We start from the raw sequence: 25,366 nt of genomic DNA, 5'->3' as shown, positions 1-25,366 counted from the left end.
TCCCCCAGCATGCCTTGCCAACGCGGGACTTCAACTCCCATGCTGCCCTGCGCGCGCGGCGGGGGTACGCACGGCTGAAAGAGCGCATTCGAATGAGAGAGCAGGAGAGGCGAGGCGGAGGGGGCGTGTTGGGAAGGCGCCGTTCTGCATGCAGCCCCGCCATCGGCTCCCCACCCGCGAGGATCCTGGTGCAGCAGAGGCGCAACTGCAAATTGCAACAGCCTTGGGGTGGGTGCGGCTCGTTTCTTCTCTCTCCCCGCCCCCCCTTCATGTGCAGCGTGAGGTTGTGGCTGATCGTTTTGGGTGGGTGGGATGCAGGAGGGGTGCGATCAAAACACCTCCGCGCGGAGGATTCTTGTTCTGCGATATTGCTTTTCCCGCAGATACGGATCGAAGCATGTTTATAAAGTGTAAGGAGCTGCCTTAGCTCCCGGATGCTCCGTTTGCCCGCCAAACCCAGAGCAGGCAGTAGTTCTCCAGGGCATCTCCTTACTACCGCATCCTCCCGCCTGAACACGGCAGAGGTGCAACATGCGCGATAGATGCTCTGCTGTTGAGCTGTACTCCCTCCCGATATGGTATTCCCAAACTTTTTAGGGGTGTGGGCTTGTGCACATCGTCAAGAATTGATGTGGTGCAGCCTTTGGCAGTCTGATGCCCTGCAGATGTTTTGGGCGGCAAAAACAGAGGACTGGGAGTGATGGGAGTTGCAGCCCAGATCATCTGGAGGGCAGCAGGTTGGTGATGAATGAACAGTGTGTTTCCTCCGTGTTCAAAGCCCTTCAGATGCAGAACCCTAAAAAACGGTTCTCCCAAGTAGGCCAGTGTTATGTCTGCATCTGACAGAGAAGGAGGGAAGAGCCAATGGCTCACTGAATGCAACCCCGTGAGTTCATAGCTTTATTGGAGAAGGGTTGTATATCAGTGGAGCAGATGTTTTGCATGGAGAAAGTTGCTGATTCAATCCTCAGCATCTCCAGGGGAAAGACCCCTGCCTGAGACCCCCCCCCCCAAAGGTAGTCTTCCCCAGTCTTAGGTTCCCCAATGATGTGGGACTGCAAGCCCCACCATCCCCTTCCCAGCCTGGCCAATGGTCAGTAGTAACAAGGGGTGATGTTCAGCTGCATCTGGAGACCAAGCCTGGTCATTTGCCTAATGATAATTTAGCAGCAGGTTCCCCACAAGCATGGGGTGCACTACAAGCAAGAGGTGTCCCTTTCTGGCAGCGCTGCACTCCCAAGACGGATGGCTCTGCCGGAGATCTGTGAGGCAGATTCTTTTGTTCCTCACTGGGCCTGCCACATTCCCATTGACACAAGCGCTCAACCATTTTGCTACCCCAAATCTCCCCAGGCTCCAGATCTGAGCTTTCAAGCAGCTTAGGTGTTGCAAAATTCCTCAACCAGGATTGCTCTTAGGCTGAAACTTCCTGTTCTGCACTGTCTGGTCTCCAGTTTGAGGTGGGTTCCCTGCCCCCAACCTCCAAGCAAGGCAATGTGTCACGCACACTAATGGTCTAGTGGGCATTTAAGTCAGTGTCAAGATTAAAATCTACTCTGGCTTTACTTTATTCACGACCCCATTGAAGATTTGGATGGACCTCTCTGTGCTTACCGAGAAAGAGTGGATATTTCCTGCTGTTAGGTTTTAAAAGCTGGCAGACATCTGTTACACCAGGGTGGGGAACCTGTGGCCTGCCATATGGTTCTGGACTCCAGGTTCCATCATCCCTGACCATTAGTATCTATGAGCCCAGCTCTGAGCCAGAAGTTCCCCATCTCTGTCCTATTTGAATTAGCTGGACTGCCCTCTTGCCCCCTGCTAATTCTGACCCTCCTCCTTCTCTGCTTGCTCCCTAGCGCGCCCCCTAGGCCATGGGGCTGAAGGGTGCTCAGAAGGCTCTCTTCCCCCTGCGCTCCGTCTCGGATGTGGTCCGCCTCTTTGAGCTGGAGCTTCGCCGGGAGCAGCCCGACCTGGTGCTGCTTTCGCTCGTCTTGGGCTTCGTGGAGCATTTCCTGGCTGTCAACCGCGTCTTGCCCACCAACGTGCCGGGCATCAGTTTCGAGCCTGCCCAAGGTCCCGACAGCCTGACCTACTTCCCGGTGGCTGACCTGAGCATCATTGGGGCCCTGCATGCCCGTTTCACTGCCCAAATCCGCGGGGCCGTGGATCTCTCGCTCTACCCGCGGCCAGAGGGCTACTCTTCCCGGGAGCTTGTCAAGAAAGTCTCCGATGTCATCTGGAACAGCTTGAGCCGCTCCTACTTCAAGGATCGGGCCCACATCCAGTCCCTGTTCAGCTTCATCACAGGTGAGGCCACAAAGGGAGCATTCTGCTCTCTGTCCCAAGTGCTCAGCTGCCGATCTCATGTTGCCCTGCATATACTTATATTTGTTTATTATATTTATGTTCCCCCTTTCTTGCAGGGAAGTTTTGGGTCTCTTCCTCCCCATTGGGGGGGCATATTGCTTTGATTTGATTTGCTTCAATTATTTACTTGTGTTTTTATCTTGTACTTTAGTCTGTGAACACCCCTGGATCTTATGATGAAGGGTGGTTTATACATTTAGTAAATCAATAAGCAAATAAATGCTGCCCCACAGCCGCCCTTCAACGCAGGCTAGGGCAAGAGACACTGACTGGCTCAAGGTCACTCAGCGAGTTTCATGGCTTAGCAAGGATTCAAATCCTGGCCTCGCAGGTCATTGTCAAGCACGTTTAACTGCTGCATCCTACTATCTCTCTATATGATGGGGATGTCGGATATTTTGAAAACAAAGAGTGAGCAAGGCCTGGTCCTCTTTGCTGGTCCTCTTAGATGTGCTGCTATATTGTTTGGGTGGCCTTATCTTTGGCCTGTAGTACAAGACAAGCTAAGGGACGCGGGTGGTGCTGTGGTCTAAACCACAGAGCCTAGGGCTTGCCGATCAGAAGGTTGGCGGTTCAAATCCCCGTGATGGGGTGAGCTCCCGTTGTTCGGTCCCTGCTCCTGCCTACCTAGCAGTTCGAAAGCACATCAAGTGCAAGTAGATAAATAGGTACCACTTTGGCGGGAAGGTAAACGGTGTTTCCATGTGCTGCTCTTGTTCGCCTGGCCACATGACCCGGAAAAACTGTCTGCGGACAAATGCCGGCTCCCTCGGCATATAGAGCGAGATGAGTGCGCAACCCTAGAGTCGTTTGCGACTGGTCCTAACCGTCAGGGGTCCATTACCTTTACAAGACAAGCTACAGTCTCCCGTTTTTTGGAGTTTCAAGAAAGAAGGCTCTCAGCAAAATTACCAGTAACTCTCAAAACTGGTGTTAGGAGTAAATTGCTCATTTGATGTTTGTGCAAAAAAAATATAAATTAATAAAAGGCTTCTGCAAGGTCAAGGGAAGAGGCTGTCCACTGCTTCACCTTTTGAGTTACTGTCCTGGCTTTGCCTCCTACCAGCCAGCTGCCATAAGCCAGCGGAGGAAGGTTAATTGTGCCCATCATCTGCAGTGGGTGTGGCATGAACCGTCAATCACTCCTCATGCACAAGCACAGCAGAATTACCTGCTTTCAGACGTTGTAGCTCAGGGTGTCTCTGTACTGCTCTGGGCATGGCTCTTTCCAAGCAGTGGACTGGCTCATAACAGCAATTCATGCAGAGAGGCCACAGGTGTGCTTCTCCAAAGGTGGGCAGCTTTCACCCTCCAAAAACAATTCTTTTAAGTGCGGCTGCATGCCTCCCATTTTTAATCAAGATGCAACAGTGTTTTTCCGCTGCTCTTCAAGCAGTCCTGAACGTCCTGCTCCTTTTCTTTCTTTTACCAGGCACCAAACTAGACAGCTCTGGGGTGGCTTTTGCAGTTGTGGGGGCCTGCCAGGTCCTAGGACTTCTGGACGTTCACCTGGCACTCTCTGAGGACCACGCTTGGGTGGTGTTTGGCAAAGATGGGGAGCAGACCGCGGAGGTGACATGGCACGGCAAAGGCAATGAGGACCGACGTGGGCAAACGGTCAACTCTGGTGTGGCAGAACGGGTAAGATATCAGCTCAGGAAGGGAGGATGTTCCCCTCTCGTCTTCACATAGGAGGCAGGTGCAACAGAATACAGTGGTGCCCCGCAAGACGGAAAACTCGCTAGACGAAAGTTTTCCGTTTTGGAGGTGCTTCGCAAAACGAATTTCCTATGGACTTGCTTCGCAAGACAACAATGTCTTGCGAGTTCCTGCGGGTTTCCCCCCCCTCCCCCCTTTTTCTAAGCCGCTAAGCCGCTTATCAGCTGATCCGATCAGCAGATAAGCCGCTAAAAGCCGCTAATAGCGCTAATCCGCTAATCCGTCAATGGGCTTGCTTCGCAAGACGAAAAAACCGCTAGACGAAGAGAATCACAGAACGGATTCTTTTCATCTTGCGAGGCACCACTGTAGATGGTTTGTAGCTTGCAGGTTCTGTACTCCATCCACTTCTTCCATAGGAGCGAATTAGCTTTAGATGGTGTACACATTTAATTTCATTTCATTATTATAGGAGCATGTGTGTTTGTTTCGTACGGCCAATCTGAGCATCTCCGTTTAGAGGCAAAAATAAATCTTGGGAATAGGTCCATTGTGCATGGATTTGACCAGCCAATAAATGTGAAATACAACCTGCCCCCCTTCATGAAAATTCTTATGTTAGTGCTGCTGCCTGGTGAGACCCAGCCACAACTGCAATTTGCCTGTCAGCCTTCCAGCAAATGCCTCTGGAAAGCTTACAAGGAAGGCGTGAGCAGCGCCCTAGTTGGGGGGGGGGCGGGAACAGGGGCAGTTGCCCCGGGTGCAAATTTGTTAGGGGGCACAAAATTTCAACACCTGGTGCTGCCTCAGTACATCTGCCTGCTTCTGTTGCTGCACTCAGTTGAGAACTGCTTCTCCGTGCAAGCCAGGAAGTGACTTCTCCAGACGACTCTTCTTATTTCTATGACAGCAATCTCCTGGGTGATACAGACGCCATTAGGCAGTTGAATGTGCATGCTGGCAACACATACTATGCTACTGGGCGTGTGAGGGACGCCTTTATGCCTGTCTTGTTTGTTGCCATTCCACCTGGAAATTGCCAACATCCTTCCTTGAGTGAGGCGGCTTGGTTGTTATCGCTAACATGTTAAATCACCCTCCAGAAATTGGTTTTCTATTATTATTGTTATTGCTATTGTATTTTAAAAATAAAGCTCTCCAGTATACCTTCAGCCACACAACACTATGCAAATATCTGAAACGAGGGAGATCATAGCTGGGTGGTAGAGCATGTTGGTTAGGATACAGGAGGCCCCTGGCTCAATCCTGGTGATATGAAAGACCCTCCTCAGTCCGAGAACTTGGAGAGCTGCTGCCAGCCAGGGTGGGCAATAGTGGAATAGAAAGGCCAACAGTCCGACCTGGCAGAGGGCAACGTCTTTGTGTTTCATGGGTGGCAGAATCATCTGCTTAGAGTGTAGAAGATCCCAGGTTCCATCCAAAGAAAGAAAGAAAGAAAGAAAGATCCTGCAATGGGAAAGTTGATGCCCACCCAGACTTCTCACCTGCAAAATTCCCTCCCCCTTTTCAGAGCTGGCTGTACCTGAAGGGTTCCTACCTGTGCTGCACCCGCCAGATGGAGGTGGCCTTCATGGTGTGTGCCATCAATCCTTCCATCGACTTGCACTCGGATAGCCTGGAGTTGCTGCAGTTGCAACAGGTGAGCTGACATGGATCAACCCCTCTCCTTCCCTTTGGTGGGGGTTTGCAGAAACTGGAGCCGATATCACCACCACCATCATGATGCCTCTCATGCTTGCCTCTCTGTCTCCATCCCTTGCAGAAGCTGCTGTGGGTTCTCTATGACTTGGGCCACCTGGAGAAGTAAGTACTTTAGAGAGGGCCTGGTCACACAGGGCCCGGCCCTATCATTAGGCAGAGGAACCTTTGGCCCCTCCAGATCTTGCTTGACATGCAACTCTCAATGTTGGTCATGCTCACTGGGGCTGATGGGAGTTGTAAGTCTTCCCAGTTTGGGAAAGGCAGCTCTAGGGAGAGGAATCCAGCCCCCATCCTGATGCTGTTAGCTAACAGAGCCCAAACAGCTTCATTTCTCTGTGTCTTTCTTAGTCTCATGCAGCACATAGTTAAACTATGGAACGCATGTCCACATGAGGCAGTGATGGCCACCAGTCTAGATGGCTTTAAAAGAGGACTTGGCCTGATCCAGCAGACATAAGCTTATGCTCTTATGTTCTTAAGTTGCAGAGGTCTGCAGAGGGAGTCTTGCTCCTTTCTAGAGGAGCTTCCAGCTATTTCTGAGTAATTTCCAGAGAGTCTCGGCCACGTGAGTTGGAAATAGCCAAAGCAGCCAGGAGTTTAGTGGTGGTGGACTCTGGTTGTGACTAGCTCGAGTCCATTGATTTCAGTAGGTCTACTCTTAAGTCAGTCTTAGCTAGATACAGAAGGGAAAAAAAAGACTTGGTCTCTGAAACTCACTCTTTTGATGGAAATAGGCACTAAATATTAGAAAAAGAACAATATGGGAAGGGGATGCAGGCATTCTTAAGGCATGGGACAAAACAACCTCTGAAGTCAATTTCAACAGCAATAAGGGAAAACTCTGAAGTTTGTTCAGGGGTGGTATATTCTCCCCTAAAAGCGGCTCAGATTACCTGTGCAGATACTGCCTCCTGCTGGAGGGTCTATGATCAAAGAGTGGAGTGTATGTCATCTGTGTGAGAGAATATGAAGAGTGCCTTGGTATAGAATGTGAATGTGTAGAATATATTGAGATAACCAGTCAGACCTCTTAAAAATCACCGAGCGGCTTAGCAGTCCATTAAATGCTTTGCCCCTCCGCTCCCTACCTGCCGTAGCAATTATAATGCCCTGCACTGGATGTGGTGTGATTTTTAATTGCATTTTTATGGCTTCTCTTCTTTCGTTGTACCGTATTGGCCCGAATATAAGCCGCCCCTTTAAAATTCATGGGGGGGGGGGGCTGCGGCGGAGAGACAATACATGAATATACACCACTCCTTTAAAATTCCGCAGGCACCCACACCCGTTACGTTTTACCGCATGTCTGTTTCAGCAGTGATAATGTAAAGGCCAATTTTTGCAAGGTCACGAATTTCAGCTGCACTTTAATTTTACATGGTCGGAATTTGGGGAAAAATGAGGCTTATATTCAGGCCAATACGGTAATTTATTGCAAGGAATAAAAGAAGCAATGATAATACAATTGAAGAGATGTGTTGACTGCAATGGCTGAGCTGTCTCCCCGTGCTCAACCACGAATCCACAGGCCCTCGGGCTCTTATTTGTGTGTTCTTAAATGGTCCCCTTGGGAGCCTCGGCCTCCTCTCACCTCTGCTTGTCCTCAGTGATCCCTTGGCTTCCTCTGCAGGTACCCAATGGCACTGGGGAATTTGGCAGATCTTGAGGAGCTGGAGCCCACCCCTGGCCGCCCAGACCCCCTCTTCATTTACCATCAGGTATTTCCCCCCCCCCCCCTTGCCCCTAAGGGTGCTGGTAGGCTGGGCTTGGCAGTACTGTGGCCAAGAAGGGGATACAAACCCTGGTCTGACCACTACACCACATTGCCTGAAGCAAAGTTGTTGAAGGTGGGGCATGACCTAGATCTGTGGGGTGTGTGTGTGAAATGGGGGGTAGTCCCGTTCCCCTGTCCCCGAGATGAACCATCTCCAGATTGCCAGCTTCCTTTCTTTTCTTTTTATTAAAAAGTAAGTTTCTAGCTTTTGTGGAACCTGAGATATGAAGCAAAATGTACAAGCAGTATTATTGTAATTTAGAAAATAATAATGAAAAACCGCCCTGGTTCTCTTTGCAGTGTTTTAACTCCCTCATCCCACCAAGGGGGGGGGGAATGCCTGGGATTTTGGCCCTTCAAAGTGGGGTCCAGGGAGTAAAGCAGGGTTGGGGAGATCTGTGGCACTGCAGTTGCTGCTGGACTCCAACTGCCACCTTCTCTGCCCATGGGCCAGGCTGGCTGGAGCTGATGAGCAGGATCTTAAGTGAAGGGAGCCTTCTTCTTTTGAGTTGATGATGCAGAAGGCATTGGAACAGCCTCAAGGGGAGGCTCTCCAGACCACCTATGATCAGTGAGGGGGGTGCGCACTTGCACCTGCTGCCATGTTGCAGGATGCAGCTGTTCCCGGGTTTGCTGCCCTCCTATTGTACACAGTTGCTTCCTGGAGCCTCTAGGAATGGCCATTTGGGGCTGCCTGTTGACACAATGTTGAAAAGCAGGTATCACCCAGCCCTAGATGTTTCCCCGAAACACCTGAGCCTGGGCGTCTTCATGGATCAGCTCCTGCTGTCCCTGAACCCCCCCTTATCTCCCACCCCCCTTTTCCTCTAGGGAATCAACTCAGCCAAGCAGTACTACCACAACGAGCACATCTACCCCTACATGTACCTGGCCGGCTATCACTGCCGCAACAAAAACGTCAAGGAAGCACTGGAAGCCTGGGCTGATTCAGCCACCGTGATCCAAGAGTGAGTGTCTTCCTATCCTATTCATTTTGCCTTTACAACGGAAGGAAGTGGAGCTTGGTGGCAGGACCCCTGCTTTGAATGCAGAAGGTCCCAGGTTCTGTCCCCGGCATCTCCCAGAAGGGCTGGCACGTATTTGTACCTGAAGCCCCGGAGAGCAGCTGCTGGCCATTGTAGAGTTTACCACAGCCTGGTGGTTGCATCCATGCATTTGAAGTTCTGGTTTCATTTGGCCTCCAGTCAAGGGTAAAATAAATTTGCATTTTTTCCTCAGTTCCTTTTATTTGGGGAGGGGGCAACTACTGATGTTTGTCTAGTTCTCCTGAAAAAACCCTTTTCCAGAGTTTGTTAAAGAGAACAAGATTGCTCTGTGGGCAGTGGCTAACTTATTCCAAGGTGGAGATGCAGTGATGGGGAAAATTTTGCCTGTGGTTAACTGCCTCTTGTTGGGCTGTCAGAGGTTCCAGATATCTCTGCATAAGACCCACGTCTGCTGTTACCTGATGGTGGCATTGCCCCCTTCTCTTCTCCCCCTCTCAGTTATAACTACTGTCGAGAAGATGAAGAGATCTACAAGGAATTTTTTGATGTGGCCAATGACGTGATTCCCAACTTGCTAAAAGAGGTGGCCAGCCTTGCTGACTCAGCTGAGGAGAAGGGGGCTGGCGAGAGGGGAGAGGTAAGGCGGGTGAGCAGACAGGCGACGTAAAGGATGGATGTTGTGCCTTGCTGGCATTCGTCAGCCGAGGAGGAAATTCTGCTTTTGCTATTTATTTTTCACTGCCACATGCCGGGTGTTAGGAAAAGTATAATTAGGTGGAATGAAAGTAGTCGGATGGAGCGGGGTGGGAATTCTAGGAGGTGCGGCAAAATTTGGGCTGGGACTTTGCCAGAAGCAAAGAAGGCAGGACAAAGGCACAGGAAACAGTGTGAAATTGTACAAGAAGGGAAGGTGGAAAACACACGACTTTGTGCAAAGCAGAGGGGATGTTAATGATAAGTGTCGTTTTGCACTGAGGACTAGAAGCTTGGAGAGAAACCATGAAGGCCTGAAAAGGGGTTATTGGCATCCAGTCAAGGCAAAAATAGAGGGGTTATCGTCTTAAAAGGTGACAGAGAGAGGTGAGTGGAGCAGAAAAGCATTATTAATCGTTTAGTGAAATGGCAAGAGGGTGTATGAAGTAGATGGGTGGGGTGGGGAGTTTCTAAAGGGAGGCTGACTGGAGTATGGCTTAGAGATTTGGCAAGGGGATCACAGGAAGGGGTAGGGTTTTTTTAGTTTTTTTAGAAGCTTTAGAGAGAGAGAGTTGAGTTGGGAGAGAGGCACTTGTGAATTGGATCAGGGAAAGGAATGCCCTTGGCAGACTTCGTTGGCAGAGGCCCAGTTGGTGCCAGGGTGGCATCTCTTCACCGAACAACCTGACCTGTCTTGCCCAGGCTTCGCCATCGCAAGGAGGAGGCGGCTCGGCCCTGCAGGACCCGGAGTGCTTTGCCCACCTTCTTCGTTTCTACGACGGCATCTGCAAGTGGGAAGAGGGGAGTCCCACGCCCGTCCTCCACGTGGGATGGGCCACATTCCTGGTCCAGTCCCTCAGCCGTTTTGATGGGATGGTGAGTGCTTGTGGCAGAGCGGGTTGCAGGGGGTAAAGTTCAGAGCATTTTAAGGTGGGAGGAATGGCCAGCATCAAGCTCTGTTAAGGGGTGCAATGACTTGGCAGGATTTTGTGGGGCCTTGATGGGCCTAGATGGTGTCTATGGGGTGTGTGTTTATTAGCTGGAAAAGAGGGAGCTCCATTGTTACCAGGATTCAGACAGATTTGGGAGAGAAGGGTGGGTTATGGGGGACGTAGCAAAAAAAGAAAATCAGCAGTATAGCAAGAATAGAAATGAATTAAAAGAATGGTATAAAGAGGTGTGGGATAAAGCTGTTAATGATAATTAACATATGCCATTAAGGTAAGGTAGGGAATATCCAGGAGAAATAGTTTTGAGATGTGAGGAAGTCCAAAAGCTTAAGAAATGATGGATGTTGAACATTTGACTTTGTGGTGTGTTTGTTATTACATGTTACCTTTGTTGTTGTTGTTTTTCTGCTGTTTTTGGTGTCTTGTATTGTGTTATATGTGAATTTAATGTTTAAAATCTTTAATAAGTATTTTTTTAAAAAAAAGAGAAATAGTTTTGAGGAGATATGTAAGGTTGTTTGTAGAATTTGTACTGTTAAAACGGAAAGGGGTGAAACCATTGCAAGAGGTGTTGAAATTTTGGGAGGTTGGATAGTTACAATGGAATAGTGGTGGTGGTGGGGTGCACATTTTTATTCTTATTTATATATGATTATACTTTGTAAAAATTAATAATAATGAAATTAATTAAGATGCATGTTTAACAGGCACAAGGAGAGTGTTTAAGTGCCCAGCTGAGATTCTAAAAACTCGCAGAGTAATTGCATGTGAAATCAACAGGCAGGCAGACATTGCTTGTTCTCTAGATGTCAAAATGCACCAGCTAGATATCAGGGGCAAGATTTAGATGTGACTAAATGTGTCCCGGAAGTGTACAGCCCAGATAGGCAGGGCATCATAAGCAGCCTTCAGCTTCGTGCCACGGGCGCCCTTGGCTTTCTGACTACTCCCCCCTCCCTCTCAGGTGCGGCAGAAGGTGACCCTGGCGAGTCGGGAGGTAGAAGCCAACGAGGACGACGACCAAGGCAGCGAAGACCCCCGGGAGGGGCGCCGCAGGGGTCCACGCCGGGAGTCCAAGCCCGAGGAGCCCCCCTTGCCCAAGAAAGTGACTGAGCGCCGGCGCCCCAGTTCCAGCCAGCGAGTGGACCGGCCACCCCTGGAGAAGGAAGAGAGGCCCAGCAGCGGCCCCAGCCCCCCTCCCGAAGGGCCCGTCCTCACCTTCCAGAGCGAGAAGATGAAGGGCATGAAGGAGCTGCTGGTGGCAGCCAAGATCAACTCGAGCGCCATCAAGCTGCAGCTGACAGCTCAGTCCCAGGTGCAGCTGAAGAAGCAGAAAGCCTCGGCCCCCCGGGACTACACACTCTCCTTCCTCAAGCGGCCCCGCAAGTCCCTCTGAGCCTGCCGGGGGCAGCAGAGCTCTGCCCTTTCCTTGAGCAATATCTTGGAGCTGTCTAGAGTCCACCCAGGGTCACAGCTCTTGTGCTTCCTTCAAGCAGCCAGGAGTAGCCGGGGTGGGCAAGCAGGTCTGTCGAGAATCTTCCCAGCTGTGCTGCAGAGCCATGTTTTGCTCTCTAGACCCCCAGCTCCCCAAAGCCAGGAGAACTTGGCGTGCCCCCCTGCTTGAGTCGCAACACAGGCAGGATTCCTCTGGGTTGTGATCGGAAGCATTTTTTATTTTGTTTGTAACTCTTCCCTGGGAATGGAGGTTTGAGACATGAGTGCAAATCCTGCCAGAGACAAGGGGCAGCTAGCAGTTTCCATGGTGCCCAGGAAGTTGTGGGTTGAGCACAAATCAATGCGTGTGAAATAGCGGTAGGCAGAGGGGACTCGCTGCCTCCGCTGCTGTCATTTGTACTAATTTACAGGATGTTTTTTTTCCTAAAAGGACATTTTAATAAATCTCAAGTTGTTGGTTTTTTTTAAATAAATAAAAAATCTCTTGTAGCAATTCATGTTTCCAGTGTAAATGCTGGTATGTTACGTCTTTGGGGACAGGTGAGAGGATGGAAATACAATCTAGAGCCAACCTGTTCATTGGACTACATCTCTCATCAGAACTGAGTGACAGATTAGGGCTGAAGGGAGCTGTAGCCCGCTGGATCTAGTCCATCTAGATGTTCTCACAGTGGAAAACCAGCACAAGAGCACTCTCCCCTCCTGTGGTTTCTGAGCAACTGGCATTCAGCAGCATAATACAACCATCATGGCTTGTAGCCATTCTACTACTTCTCTGCTGCTGACTAAGGCAGAGAAAGCTGGTGGGACCTGAAAGGCAGGCAGATGTTTCTGTATAACCAATCCATTCTGAGGACACCCTCATCCCAATGAAGCATCATCACCATCTAGGATGTCGCTATAACATCTGGTCTATGCACCCCTTGGTAAGGTTTCCTCCACCTCCCGAAAATTTACACCAACAGCTGCATGCCTTCTCATGTCAACAGAATATTTCTGAAACCACAATGAGCACAACGTTCTCATTTCCCTCTTGGGTGATTTCACTTTATTAAATGTTAATAAGGAAAACAAGGAGATGGGGCAGAGAGAAAGGGACAGGGAGTTTTTGTGGGGAGGGTGAAGAATACAAAAAGGAGTGGAGTAGAGTTTCAGCCCCTCTTTGGCCCCCCGCATATGAGACGTAAAACCTCAAATGCCTCTTCTAGTGAATAGACGACCCAATTATTGCAGTCTCTGGTAGCATCTTCGAGTCCTGATCCCCAACAAACATCCAGGAAAGTTGGTGGGATCCTGGGAGGAGCCCATTCCATCCCCCAGATTCTCATGGAAGCTACATGTGGAAAGGGGTAGAGGGAGACACAGCATTCACGCCTGGCTGTGACTGCACACTTGAGACTGAAGATTTGCATCTGAACAGCCCCAAAGAGGGCCTGGTGAGCACAGGTGGAAAGGGGGCGTATTAATGGTAGCAGAAATGGGGAGGTACAAGGGGCAGCAGCCAAAAGTAGAACTTGAAAAAAAACTGGATACTTGTAGAAAGCTGCTTGGTCACCGGACAGCCTCAGCGGAACTGCAGGGGGCTGATTCTTAAGCCAATGACATCCTTCCCGATCTCTGTTACCTGCAGAGCCAAAGAAAGACATGGTTAGCACCTCCTAGACTTGGAACCATGGGGTCCTTTTAATATGGCAAGAGCCCCTTGTCTTGCTCCAGGGAGAGCCTCATTCTGAACCTCAGAAAGCAGGGAAATTTCTCGCTCCTCTAAGCACTTCCAGACCATGGATGTGACACACTGTGTGTCTCTGAAACTCAAGTGTTGGGTTTGAAACAAGGTCTTGCCAGGCTCAGGGTAGCCAGCCTGATGATATAGCAGTCCAAGGATGCTAAACCGTTTGATAACCACATCATCCGGGTGGCTACCAAGGAGAGGCATGATCTACACAGAGCCCTGCAAAATAGAGGAGGGTGGGCAGTTCTTCCCTCCCGCAGCAAAACCTGGCAAGTGCTGGGATGCAGGAGCTCATGACAATGGAAGGATGTGACATGAGCCAATCCAGAGCAGTGGGAAAATCAAGGCATCTCCGCATTCAGGGGCAACGGGCTGCCAGCACTGCCTCTCTGAAACTCTCCCTGCAGGGCCATTGGCTCTCTAGACGTTGTTGGGACTCCCAACTCCCACCAGCCCTGGCCTGTGGGCAGGAATGATGTGAATCGTAATCTCAACAACCATCTGGAGGGTCACAGGTTAGCCTAGAGAAATTCTCCCTTCCAGCAGTAACTCGTAGCCAGCAGGCCTCTCGATGCTGTGAGAAGAGGAAGATTAATGCTCCCACCCCAACAGGAGGAAGCTGAGGCCTAATTTATCTATACATGCAGCAAAATGAGATGGTACAGTCCTGCAGAGGTAGAATGGACTGCGCCATGTCAGACTGCAGACGGAGGGTGCCATTATTAACTATCCTTGCAAACAGAAGGGAGCTACTTGGGTTACTAATCTACATAATAAAAGTAGTAGTAGTAGTAGTAGTAGTAGTAGTGTGGGGGGTTTTTAAGCATAGAGTAATAAGAGAAGGTACACTCCCAGATTCAAAAGTGGTGCACGCTACTAGTTACAACAATTAGTTACTACTACTACTAGTAGTAGTAACTACTACAAATAGTAGTAACTGGTACTAGTAGGCTAGTAGTAACTAGTAGTAATTACTACCATCCTACTAGTTACAGCATGTATAGAGTGATGCTTCAGCCAGCTTCTGTCAAAACACAGCATCTGGCAGCAGCAGCATGTGGACACCCTTGATGCCCTATACTTGCCACGGAGACCACGAGAAAGGCTGCCAAGAGGTAACCAAAAGAGGCTGAAAAGTCTCCAAGGAGAGAGTTACTGCCAGTAATGGAGGGAAGGAGGTGGCACTTACGGTTGTGACTCTGCAAATCTGGCCATGAAACTCAGGACAGTAGCAAGCTCCGCTCAGTGGACACTTTTCCACTGGCTTGCCCCGATAGATGGGCCGGTAGGAGGCGGCGCAGATGTCAAAAGGGTTGTGCATGTCGTAGTTGAGCTGGTAGGCGTCGCTGGGGTTCTTCTCGCACGCGGTTAGGATCTTGCGTGTCTGCAATGGTGGTGGAGAGAGGAAAGCTAAGCAGCTGTTAAGGAGAAACAGGGTAGACGGCCTGGGAGTCTGAATGTTCTGTCTCAACACTTGAGCTGGGGAAAGACTGCACTGGAGAATGAGCTGGGGAAAGACTGCACTGCAAAGATTCCCCTGGAGTGTAAAGAATCGAAAAAGGGACTTTACATAATTGTACAGAGGCAGAGGAGGGGAACCTCCAGCTCACGGGCCAGTCTTGGTTGGCGGGGCGATTTGGCATGCGGGGGTTCAATCCTGGCTGCTTCAGTAGACCCCTGCAGGCAGCAGGAGTGCATGCCCTGCTCACCAGCTGGGCAAGTGGAGAGTGCAATCCTGCTGGGTGTTGCACATGCCAGGACACGCCCTTCACAATGGTGAAGCAGACCTCTGCAGCTAACAGGACTGACCCAGTCAGCTTACCAGCTACTGGGAGTCAAGTTAAATTCTTCTGGGTGCTGCCTTGGAAGTGCATTGCATGGAACGCCATGGCCAAGCAGACCTCTCTCCCCACAAGTCAACTTCGAGAGGTGGGCAGTCACCTGAAACTATCACGCCATCAGGTGACTGACCCCCCCCCATCCATCAAAGTTGGCCTGTGTCACAGCGGCACTACTCCTGCGCCAAGGGATCATTCTGCAGATATTTTATATCTTGTGCCGGAACCGCAACGTTGGTTTATTACACTTCAAAACACCCTCTGCCCTTTGTGCTTAGAGCCCTTGAAGGCGATGAAGATGATGGCTTTGAGCAGCTCCTCTGGGAATTTACCTGCTGAGCCACTTCCGGTTTGGGCCCCAGTTCCAGGAGGCGGCGAGCGAAGGTGGCAGCCGTCTTGAAGTTCTTGAGCTTGAAGAAGAGGTTGAGCGCTGTGCGAAGGACCAGGATCATGTGGACGGGCTGCAGGTTGGAGTGGGTGAAGTAGGCAGCCATCTGTTGGGAAGAAGGATGCAGTTCCAAAAAGGAGTTTGCTTTGGTTGGGGCACCGCTGAGGTGTGCAGGAGACAGGCCTGCAGCTCAGGGATAGGGCAGCTGTTTTGCATGTGGCATGGATGTTGCACCGCCGGCTAAAAGGTTTCAGGTACCAGGGTAAGTGAATGACCTCTGTCTGAGGTCTTGGAGGGCTGCTCCTACTCAGGGTAATAGGCACGATGGACTCAAGAGACAATGGCACCACTAAGGTCAGGCTTTGGGGCAGATGATGGGGGTCCTCGGATCCACTGTGATACGGGTTTTTCCACAAATGCAACTGCTTTCTGAACTTGCCATCAGAAATGGCTAACCCATTTTGGCCAAGGCCTGACCAACTCTCCGGGGACTGCAGGGCAGTGGTGGGTGTGGCCAACCCTATGGCCCCCACCCTCCTCAACTGATCCATGCAGGTCAGCTAGGAAGGATGTCACTCAGATGATCAGAAGATGGTGATTTGCATCCCCACCAGAGCTCTTAGCCCCTCCCATTCCAACACTGCCCTCTACTCTGTTTTTGTGTGTGTTTTGTTTTGCTGCCAAAAATTAGTAGGGTCTTGAGCCAGTTGCTTAAGGGTCAGATCAGGCTCCTGAACTGGGGGTTGACCACCCCTGATAGAGTTAATGGTGTTCATTTGATCTCTTAGCTAATTATTGGTGCTCTTGTTCACAGAGAGTTGCATAAGTGTTGCCTTCTGGCAGACTGTAACAGCTAGGATGCTTTTGGTAACCCAATGTTTGCACCCTTGGCGTGAGGTCATGGAGAGAGAGAGGGGTTGCCCTACCTCGCAAATGCGCTTCTGCTCTTCCAGGGTCTCCTTGGGCAGCTTCTTCCTCTCGATCTCCATGGACAGCCCCACAATGTATTCCCGGCAGATGGCGATCAGCTGCTGGGCCTGTCAGAACAAAAGAACGAACGAGCCAGGGCACGTTAGCTACAAACAACGGCTTGAACATTTGGGGAGCAGTGCTTTGTAAAGCTTGAAATAAAAACAGGAGATTTGGAGGAGGGGCATGTAGGGAGAGAGCAGATTCCATGCTGCTGGGGTGGGCCATTCAGCCTACCCTATACCCCTGAACAGAAGAGAATGAGTGGATGGCTGGTGCAGCAACATTGACAACACACTTGATCTGCACAACGGATTAAAGCGTTTGAACTGAGTTTGTCCCAGTGCAGAATCAGGGTGGTGTTCTTTTAGTACAGTAAGGTAAAAAGGTAAAGGCACCCAGGACGGTTAAGTCCAGTCAAAGGCGACCATAGGGTTGCGGTGCTCATCTTGCTTTCAGGCCAAGGGAGCCGGTGTTTGTTCACAGACAGTTTTCCAGGTCATGTGGCCAGCATGACTAAACTGCTTCTGGCGCAACGGGACACTGTGACAAGCGCCAGAGCGCATGGAAATGCCATTTACCTTGCTGCCACAGTGGTACTTATTTATCTATTTGTACTGGTATGCTTTCAAACTGCTAGGCTGGCAGAAGCTGGGACATAGCAATGGGAGCTCACTCCGTTGTGGGGATTCGAACCACCAAGTGATTTAGACCACAGCGCCGCAACACTTCTGAGAAACATGTATGAAGGCCTCTCTTTATCTGAACAGAGAGCAAGTGGGCTGAGTCTGCTTTGGATGATGCAAATGAACCGACAGCTCACCTCCGCGATCTCCTGCTTGTTGTCCACCACCAGCAGCGGCACGCTCAAGAGGATGGAGCGGAACTTCTCCACGGCCTCCTCAAACTTGCCAGCTGTGGTGAGCTGGTAGCACAGCTGCAGCCGCTGAATCAAGTCGTTCAGCTTCAGTCCCACAGCCGGGAGGGCGTTTTTCAGGCCGGCGTCCTTCCTAGAAAATGAGGAGGCAGTATGAGGACTTGCCTACGACAGATGCTTGAACTGCAACATTTTGTTAGCCGATTCCAGAGCAAAAGGGGTAAAAATGAGGTGTGGGGTAAAGCTGGTCAAGGAAGGGGGAGGCAGGGATGTTCAAGGACTTGCTTATTATTGGATGGACACCAAGAAAGCTTGACTGAGTAAATCTGTCGAAATTAATGGGCCTAAGTTAATGGCTACTAATGTTGATGAGTCTGAGTATGACAAACAGTTACAGATAGGTAGCCGTGTTGGTCTGCCATAGTCAAAATAAAAAAATTCCTTCCAGTAGCACCTTAAAGACCAACTAAGTTAGTTCTTGGTATGAGCTTTCGTGTGCATGCACACTTCTTCAGATACACTGAAACAGAAGTTGCCAGATCCTTCTATATCGAGAGAAGGTGGGGAGGGGTATTACTCAGAAGGGTGGTGGGAATGGGAGATTGGCAGATAGCTGAGATGAGCCTGTTGACGACTCTTAAGGACTGCAATAGGTCTTACAGGAAAAGGCAAGGGGTGAGAAGGTGAAAAATGGCTAAGTCATGTATAATGAGATAAGAATCCAATGTCTTTGTTCAAACCAGGTCTCTCCATGGTTTTAAGTTTGGTAATGAGTTGCAATTCAGCAGCTTCTCTTTCCAGTCTATTTCTGAAATTCCTTTGTAGTAAAACAGCTACTTTGAGATCTTGTATAGAATGTCCTGGGAGATTGAAGTGTTCTCCTACTGGTTTCTCTGTTTTGTGATTCTTGATGTCAGATTTATGACAAACAGTGTATATGACGCTATGCAGCATTTCACAAGATCCCTCTGTTTGAGGTTAAGCATCAGCCCACAGCCCTGCTCCTGAATTCATGCATGCAGAAGGCAGCCAGGGGTAGGCCATGGCAAAGCCTGTTTCCTGCTCACAACCTAGAGAGCTCATGGCGAGCACCTGGGTCCCACAACCAAGTGCAGCCGCCAGCCGCGGCAGGAAGAACAAGGGCGCTCACACCTACCAGTTGCGATGGGGGTATCCATACATGGCGGGGAGGCTGGGAAGAGCCTGGTACGTGGTGCGCCCCCTGGCGTAGGTCTGCAGGAACAGCTGTTTGTAGGGGGCAAATGTGACCACTCCCACCTGGTCATGGAGAAGCTGCAGTGGAAAGGGGAGGGGGAGAGGTGGTGTTACCGGGGGGTGGGGGGGTGGGCTCACTTCCCAACCAAGTTCTGCTGCACAGACTCCCCTTCTCTCATTCTTCTCCTCTACTCTAAAATTATCACTTGGCTTGCCGTATCTAGGCTAAGTGGCTGCAATGCATTATAATTGGGACTGCCTTTGAAGACTGCTTAGAAATCGCAAATGCTGCCGAATTTGCCCATTGGGGCAAGAGCAGGCATTCCCAAACTCGGCCCTCCATATGTTTTGGGACTACAAGTCCCATCATCTCTAGCTAACAGGACCAGTGGTCAGGGATGATGGGAATTGTAGTCCCAAAACATCTGGAGGGCTGAGTTTGCCTATGCGTGGGCAAGATGGTCTGAGAACCTAACATCAATCCTGGCCCAACTGCGTTAGCTGCCAGTTAGTTTCCAGGCCAGATTCAAAGCACTGTTTGTGACCTATAATGCCTTATGTGGAGCAGGACCTCAATACCTCAAGGTCTGCCTTTCCTCATATGAACCAACTTGGAGCCTGCATTCATCATCTGAGGCCGTTTTCTGTGTGCCCTCTCCATTGGAGGTCCAGAGGGTGGCAGCATGAGAACTGGCCTTTTCGGTGGTGGCTCCTCAGTTGTGGAATGTTCTCCCTGGGCAGACTCACCTGGCACCATCACAACTTTTCTATAGGCACAAGGCAAAAGCATTTCTGTTCTGCCAGGCCTTTGGCTTTTAATTATCTGTGGCCTCTTTCACTGGGTTTAATCCTGCCTTTTAAAAATATGAATGTGTTTCAGATTTTTCTTGGTTTTATTCTGGTTTTAATGTAAATATAATTCTTGTAAGTCACTTTGAGTTACTTTTGTAAAATAAAAAAGCAACTAGTAAGTTAAATAAATAAAAATAACAACATCCTTTAAAGGTCGCATTGTGCAGGCATCCAAACCAACCATTTCCGCAGAGAGCTGTGCTCACGTTCAGGCAGGCAAGAAGTCACAACCCCCTGAAAGGAAGCAAGGCTCACTGGGGACAAAGCTTTTGTGACAAAGACAAAACCCCACTTGTGACATGCACCCCAAAGTTCAACACACTGTATGAAAAAGAAAAAAGGCCAGTGCAGAGACATTGTCCCCAGGCAACTCACCCTCATAGCTGTCTCAAAAGAGCCAGCAAGGATATGATCAACTGGAAGCTGGGAATTGTTGCACCAGACCTAAGCAGGGAGAAAAGAAAGGGACCTGATTAGAACCACAGAAATCAGAGGACTTGTGGAGGTGAGCTTATCCCATTGGCCCTCCACCGCAGTGAGACAGGAACCAGCCCAAGGGCGCTGAAGGATCTGCCTGGTTTTATCTGGTTTTTTAAAAGCTCTGCAAGTCTGGCCAGATTTTTCAATTCAGCCTACAGAAATTAGCTCCTGTTGCTTTTTTTCGTCTTTTACACTTTCAAAACGAGCATGTCTTGCAGCGTCTTGAGGACCAATGCATTGATTCGCCTTTGAGACTTCTCGGATGCTTTCGCTGCAGCAGACTCCTCACCCGGCAGACCCTTCTGGATTATTTTTTTAATGGGAGTTTCAGTTGCGTGCTTGTCATCGCAGCCAGCTGCCTGGGAGCAGCACTTGCATTTGGGGGGAAATGCAGGAAAGCGTCAAGTCTCTGCCTACTCCCAACCACCTCCCTTTTCTCTGCTACTTGTAGGGATCGGCACTGTCTGCTGCCCGGTCTCAAGGAGTCTTGTGCCTCAGCACAGACACCCTCCTACCTGGGCAGGGCTGGTGCCTTTGGTGGGCGGCACGAAGAAGCCATCTTCTGCCTCTCCAGCAGGACCACCAGGAACATCCTAGCAGAAAGCGGGTGGGGGAGAGAGAAGGAGGGGCAGTTATGGTGCGTTCAGACATGGAAGTTTTCCTGGTTACAATGCAATAATAATAATAATAATAATAATAATATATTATTTATACCCCAGCTACTCTAGGCGGCTTCCAACAAAACTCTAAAATACAGAAACTAGTGCTTCCATCCCATTTTCCTTTCCTACTATGGCACCTGCCGCAACGTGAGTGCTCTGATGGTGTTTCCTGCTTGGCAGGGGGTTGGACTCGATGGCCCTTGTGGTCTCTTCCAACTCTATGATTCTATGATTCTATGTGAACACCTCATTCACACCAGTGGTGAAACACAACAGCAAATGTCTGATCACAGAAGAGCTGGGAGGGACCACGAGGGTCATCTCTTCCAACTCTTGGCAATGTAGGAATGTTTTGGCCCAATGCAGGGCTCAAACCCACGACCCCGAGATTAAAATCTGCATGTTTTTACTGACTGAGCTATCCCGCTACTCCCCATCTTCCCCACACATGCGTTTCTGTTCCCCATTTTCTAGTGCATGAAGATATCTGAGGTAGACTGCGCCCGGACATGGAGGTTTCACAGAGCTCATGTGGTAGTCAGTGACAAAATGTTCTCCACGATGGAACCAGAGCTCAGAAATGGTGCGGCTCATGCTTTGAATGCATGAGGTCCCCGATTCCATCTCTGGAGCCTCCAGGTAAAGGGGAACTGGGACAGGAGCAGGCAAAGGGAAAAGGCCCCTCACGGTCTAGGATGCTGGAGAGTGGCTGCCAGGAAGAAAATGGTCCAGACTCAATGAGCCAAGAGTGAGATGGACTTAAGGGGAGATGTGTAAGCATTTGTTTTTAGTCTGCCCTCCCCTCCAGTCCTGCTGCAATACATCCCACCAGTTGAAATGAATGAAACCCATCCTTACCAGTTCAGGGGGAAGATCCAGGTCCTCTTCGATTTCCCACCCACCTCCTTCCTCTTGGCTTTTAGCCAAGGCTTCGTCTCCAAAACCTTCCCCAGCATCCACAAAGCCATCTGTAAGAGGACAGAGCATGGATTGGAGGAGTTTAAGAAGGTCCGACATGCACCCCATACAAAAACAGGAAGTGGTTGGGTTGCTTCATTGGTAAGTGGTGGCAAGGAAACACCTTTATTAAGTCATGCAGAGCAGGAAAGATTCACAGAGTGAGAGACTGGGGTGGAATCTACACACATTAAAAACATTGCGAAAATGTGTTTGTTTTTTAAACCTTTCGAAAAACGCATTGAATTTGCTATAGCTCACGGTCGCCATCTAGTGTGCCAATTGTACTTTACATAGCATTCAAAATGTTTTATTTGCAGCTGTATAGCTGAGTCCCAGGTGAGGGAAGGAAAGTTCCCTGGAGAGAGCTGGGAAGGTCTGTCATTTTCTGTGGGTGGCCAGGATTAAGAGCTACCTTTGGATAGAGAGAAGACTCAGGATTTGTGCACTGCTTTCATACTTTAAACACCCTGATGGTAATTTTCTCCTTTCTTATTTTTGCTGCTGCTGCTGTTACAAAAAACTTATAATGCAGTCCTTAGTATTACAATCAAATTCATACGATTGTTTCAATTTTTATGTTGTACAGATACTATGCAGTGACATCTGCATTGCATGTTGCAAACTGCCCTGTGGCCTTCTGATGAAGGATGGTATACGACCTTAAACCAAAACCTGGCCCTCATGGGAATTCACCGCTGAGCTCTCACCTTCATCCAGCTGCAGCTCAGCATCTTCTCCCCAGCCTTCGGTACCTACTGTGTCTATATCAATGTCAGCAGCCAACGCGCCTCCTTTGCCTGCAGAGAAGAACAAGATCACCAGTTTGTCTTGTGGTGGGATTCTGCAGCCTTAAGAAACAGGCACGGCTTGAGGTACAGTGGCCCTGTTTGACAGCAGCCATTTCTGGCCTCCACAGAGGACAGCAGCAGCCACCGACAGGAGCAGCCTCAATACCTGGGAGCCCCTGCCACTCCCCACCTCCGATGCAAAATCTGAGAAGGGGAAGCCTGCCAGTAACAGTGTCCTTACCTTTGCTGGCAATTGTGCCTTCAAAAAAGCCCTTGGAGACAGTGAGCAGAGGCCAGTTGGTGTCCAGGGGCATGATGGGAGCAAGCGGCTGGAGCAACTGTGCATGGGGGTCTATCTCTGGGATCTGGAAGAAGAGGAAACAAAGAACTTTCAACCCTCCATGTAAATTTGCAGACTCTCCACAGGGACAAGGAAAGGGCCGACTGGGAATTAGGTAGGGAGCCACACAGCCATTTCAGCCCAGGGGCAGTTTGGGAGAAAGCTTCAAACTGCAAGCAGGTGGGTGATAACGCTTATGCATTCTGAGATGCAGAGTCGGGGGTTCGTGATGCAACCTGAGAGACTTGGGTCAATAGGTCTGGTAAACTACAGACTTGTAAGCTCCCACCCCCAGACTGAAATTCTTCCACCAGTGTTAGGCAAAGGGAGAATGGCATGCCAACCAAATCCAGCCTGCACTAACCGTTTCCTTTTCCAGGTCAAAGGTCTCTTTCAGACTCTCTGCTTCCTCATCTAAGCCGTGGGTTGCAGCCGTCAGATAGGCCAGGGACTCTGACAGAGACATGCAAGCAAGAGAAAGGTCAGGATGGTGGGAAACTCTCCAGGGTAGTCTGGTCATGCAAATGGAAACAGTTCCATAGCTGCTACCCTGTTCGGCCTGGAAAGGGTGGGATCTGGCAAGGGGAGGGAAGGGGAGAGATAAAAGAAAGCCCTTCTTTGCACAGCTCTTAGTTGAACGATGGAACTCTCTCCTGTGGCTGGTCACCAACTTGGGTGGCTTTAAAAGAGAACTGGACAAATTCATCGAGAGAAGGCTACCAGTGGCTCCCACCCATGATGGCTATGCCCTGTCTCCAAAGTTGGGAAGCAGCAATGCTTCGGAATACCAACTGCTGGAAGCCACAGAAGGGGAGAGGGCTCTTGGGCTCAGCTTCTGCTTTCAAGTTTCCCATAAGGGGACACCTGGTTATCCACTCTGAGAATGGGATGCTGGACCAGGGGGGCCACTGGCCTGATCCAGCAGTCTCCTCTTGTGCTCTTGTGAATAGAAACTGTGCTCGTTTTTCTAGGAATCCCAAAGCTCACATTGCCAGCTTACTCACTCTGTCCACAGTTCTTCAGGATCCTCACCCTCTCAGCCACGTCCCCAAGGTACAAGGCATTCTGGTAGTGGCCGCTCATGTCCTTCCGGATTTCGGCTGCAACAAAGAACAAGGAAAGAGGAAAATGGGTCACCTCCACACCCAACTCTCACCCAGGAGTTTCAAGCATTAGCTCACTGCAGAATTCTTGGCTGCTGCTGCTGCTACAAATCTCCCCTCTCCCAACCTGAAGCGGATTCATGAGTTGCAAAAGGGCAGCCACCTCCCATTACTACGCATTTCGTCCTGCTTTTTTCCCTTGCATCAAGGTTGGTGGTCAGTAGCCAGCCTCCAAAGAAGCTTCCACGTCTAGGATTCCACATGGTTTGCCTTGCACTGGGATGGGATGAATGTGTCTTGTTATGAGGTTAACACCATTTCCCAGTCCTTGACTGTTAGGAGTAAGTTTTTCAATAGTCACGACATTTTGAGAGGGCCAAATGTCAGCAACTGTGATCATGCTACGAGAGAGGCAGGCGGCTGCATTCCCACACAATATGTCAGAACTCTCTGCTGATTCTGGGTTTGTTGTGAATGAGTAGCTTGCTAGTACACGGAGCTCCTTCGCTCTTCCCTTTGGAGAAAAGCAGAGAAAAACAAAGCAAGAAGAGATGGCTTATGTCCGTACCCAAAATCCTGGTGTGTTGCTCCCATATAAACCAGGAGTATATGTAAGCAACGAAACAGGATCCTGGGTTCAGATGTCCCATCAAGCTATCCCTTCCTAGTCAATTCTATGCCCTTGGGTGGAAGGAGGAGTGGAACAGGACATGTGCTGCTGGCTCACAGTAAACTGAGACAAGGCAGGAATCCAGTTTTATCATCATCTGCAAAGGTGGCCAGTCTTTTGCATACAATTCTATTTTTTTTGTAACACATTCCTGAATCATCGAAAGTTTCTGGCTCCGTATGGGCTGGAAGAGCCATTCATTGTAGAGACCAACCTATCTTCATCATCTTGCGCAGTTTCTCCAGATTGCCCGTAATGAGGTACAGGAAGGAGAGCTTGTCAAAGTTCTTGGTGCGCTGGTAACACATCTCCACGATCTGGTGGTTCCCTTGGAGCAAGGCCACTTCCCCCAGTTTTTCCCAACAGTTCTTATCATCCAAGGCTTTGGCTGCCTCCAGAGCAATCTAAAAGAGCACCAAAAACACGGCCCTCGGGTTAATACCTAAGGGGGCAGAGCAGAGAGGCTGTTCCCAGCCCTGCTTCTTGAGATCATGCAAGTAAAAGTTCACCAAAGACAGAACCTGGAACCTTCATGCTCCACCACTGAGCTATAGAGAGGAAGATTTAGCATTTTATGGCTTAGCAGTCAAATGCTGGGACAGAATTTGCCAATAAAAGGCAAGTTTGCTTTAAAAAAAGGAAAGGAGATAATGCTGGAATGAAGGAGTGGATTTGCTTAACTAAAGACCTAGCTAATTACAGATTGTTGAGGGGGGAGGAAGCGTGGAACCCTTGTGAGAGACACCTCTAGGTCTTAGATCTGCGTGCAAGCCCTCCTGGAGATGGCTGGAGGAGAGCTGGCGCCGCGTCTCACCTCAATGTTGCCGCATTCGAGAGCCAAGCTGAACCGAGTCTTCTCGTC

The 25,366-nt window shown here is 49.8% G+C and overlaps 2 protein-coding genes across 2 annotated transcripts in view; one reads left to right on the top strand and one right to left on the bottom strand.

The window, feature by feature from the left end:
* The first annotated feature begins 16 nt into the window (after positions 1–16).
* MEN1 (menin 1) lies at positions 17–12,123 on the top strand. The gene is made up of 10 exons (XM_083478308.1): positions 17–228; positions 1,860–2,310; positions 3,803–4,011; positions 5,561–5,689; positions 5,813–5,853; positions 7,382–7,469; positions 8,357–8,493; positions 9,031–9,169; positions 9,928–10,101; positions 11,140–12,123. Exons 2-10 carry the CDS (start codon positions 1,875–1,877, stop codon positions 11,569–11,571), a joined length of 1,785 nt encoding a protein of 594 aa, XP_083334434.1. The 5' UTR covers positions 17–228; positions 1,860–1,874; the 3' UTR covers positions 11,572–12,123.
* A 526-nt stretch (positions 12,124–12,649) lies between these two features.
* Positions 12,650–25,366, bottom strand: part of COPA (COPI coat complex subunit alpha) — a 32,909-nt gene continuing 20,192 nt past the window's right edge. Inside the window, exons 19-33 of the mRNA XM_083476284.1 lie at positions 25,319–25,360; positions 24,719–24,908; positions 23,736–23,831; positions 23,096–23,184; positions 22,633–22,756; positions 22,311–22,400; positions 21,502–21,611; positions 20,497–20,574; positions 19,877–19,945; positions 18,591–18,727; positions 17,381–17,567; positions 16,515–16,625; positions 15,533–15,694; positions 14,552–14,746; positions 12,650–13,254 (exon numbers count right to left, since the gene is read on the bottom strand). Of these exons, the coding sequence (XP_083332410.1) occupies positions 13,195–13,254; positions 14,552–14,746; positions 15,533–15,694; positions 16,515–16,625; positions 17,381–17,567; positions 18,591–18,727; positions 19,877–19,945; positions 20,497–20,574; positions 21,502–21,611; positions 22,311–22,400; positions 22,633–22,756; positions 23,096–23,184; positions 23,736–23,831; positions 24,719–24,908; positions 25,319–25,360 (1,740 nt within the window). The 3' untranslated portion in view covers positions 12,650–13,194. The remainder of the gene's footprint in view (positions 13,255–14,551; positions 14,747–15,532; positions 15,695–16,514; positions 16,626–17,380; positions 17,568–18,590; positions 18,728–19,876; positions 19,946–20,496; positions 20,575–21,501; positions 21,612–22,310; positions 22,401–22,632; positions 22,757–23,095; positions 23,185–23,735; positions 23,832–24,718; positions 24,909–25,318; positions 25,361–25,366) is intronic.

The sequence above is a fragment of the Podarcis liolepis genome (genome assembly GCF_965112155.1).
Source record: "Podarcis liolepis genome assembly, chromosome: 15".
Taxonomy (NCBI): Eukaryota; Metazoa; Chordata; class Lepidosauria; order Squamata; family Lacertidae; genus Podarcis; species Podarcis liolepis.
The sequence above is the reverse complement of the archived record's forward strand: the minus strand, read 5'-3'. Positions and strand labels throughout refer to the sequence as shown.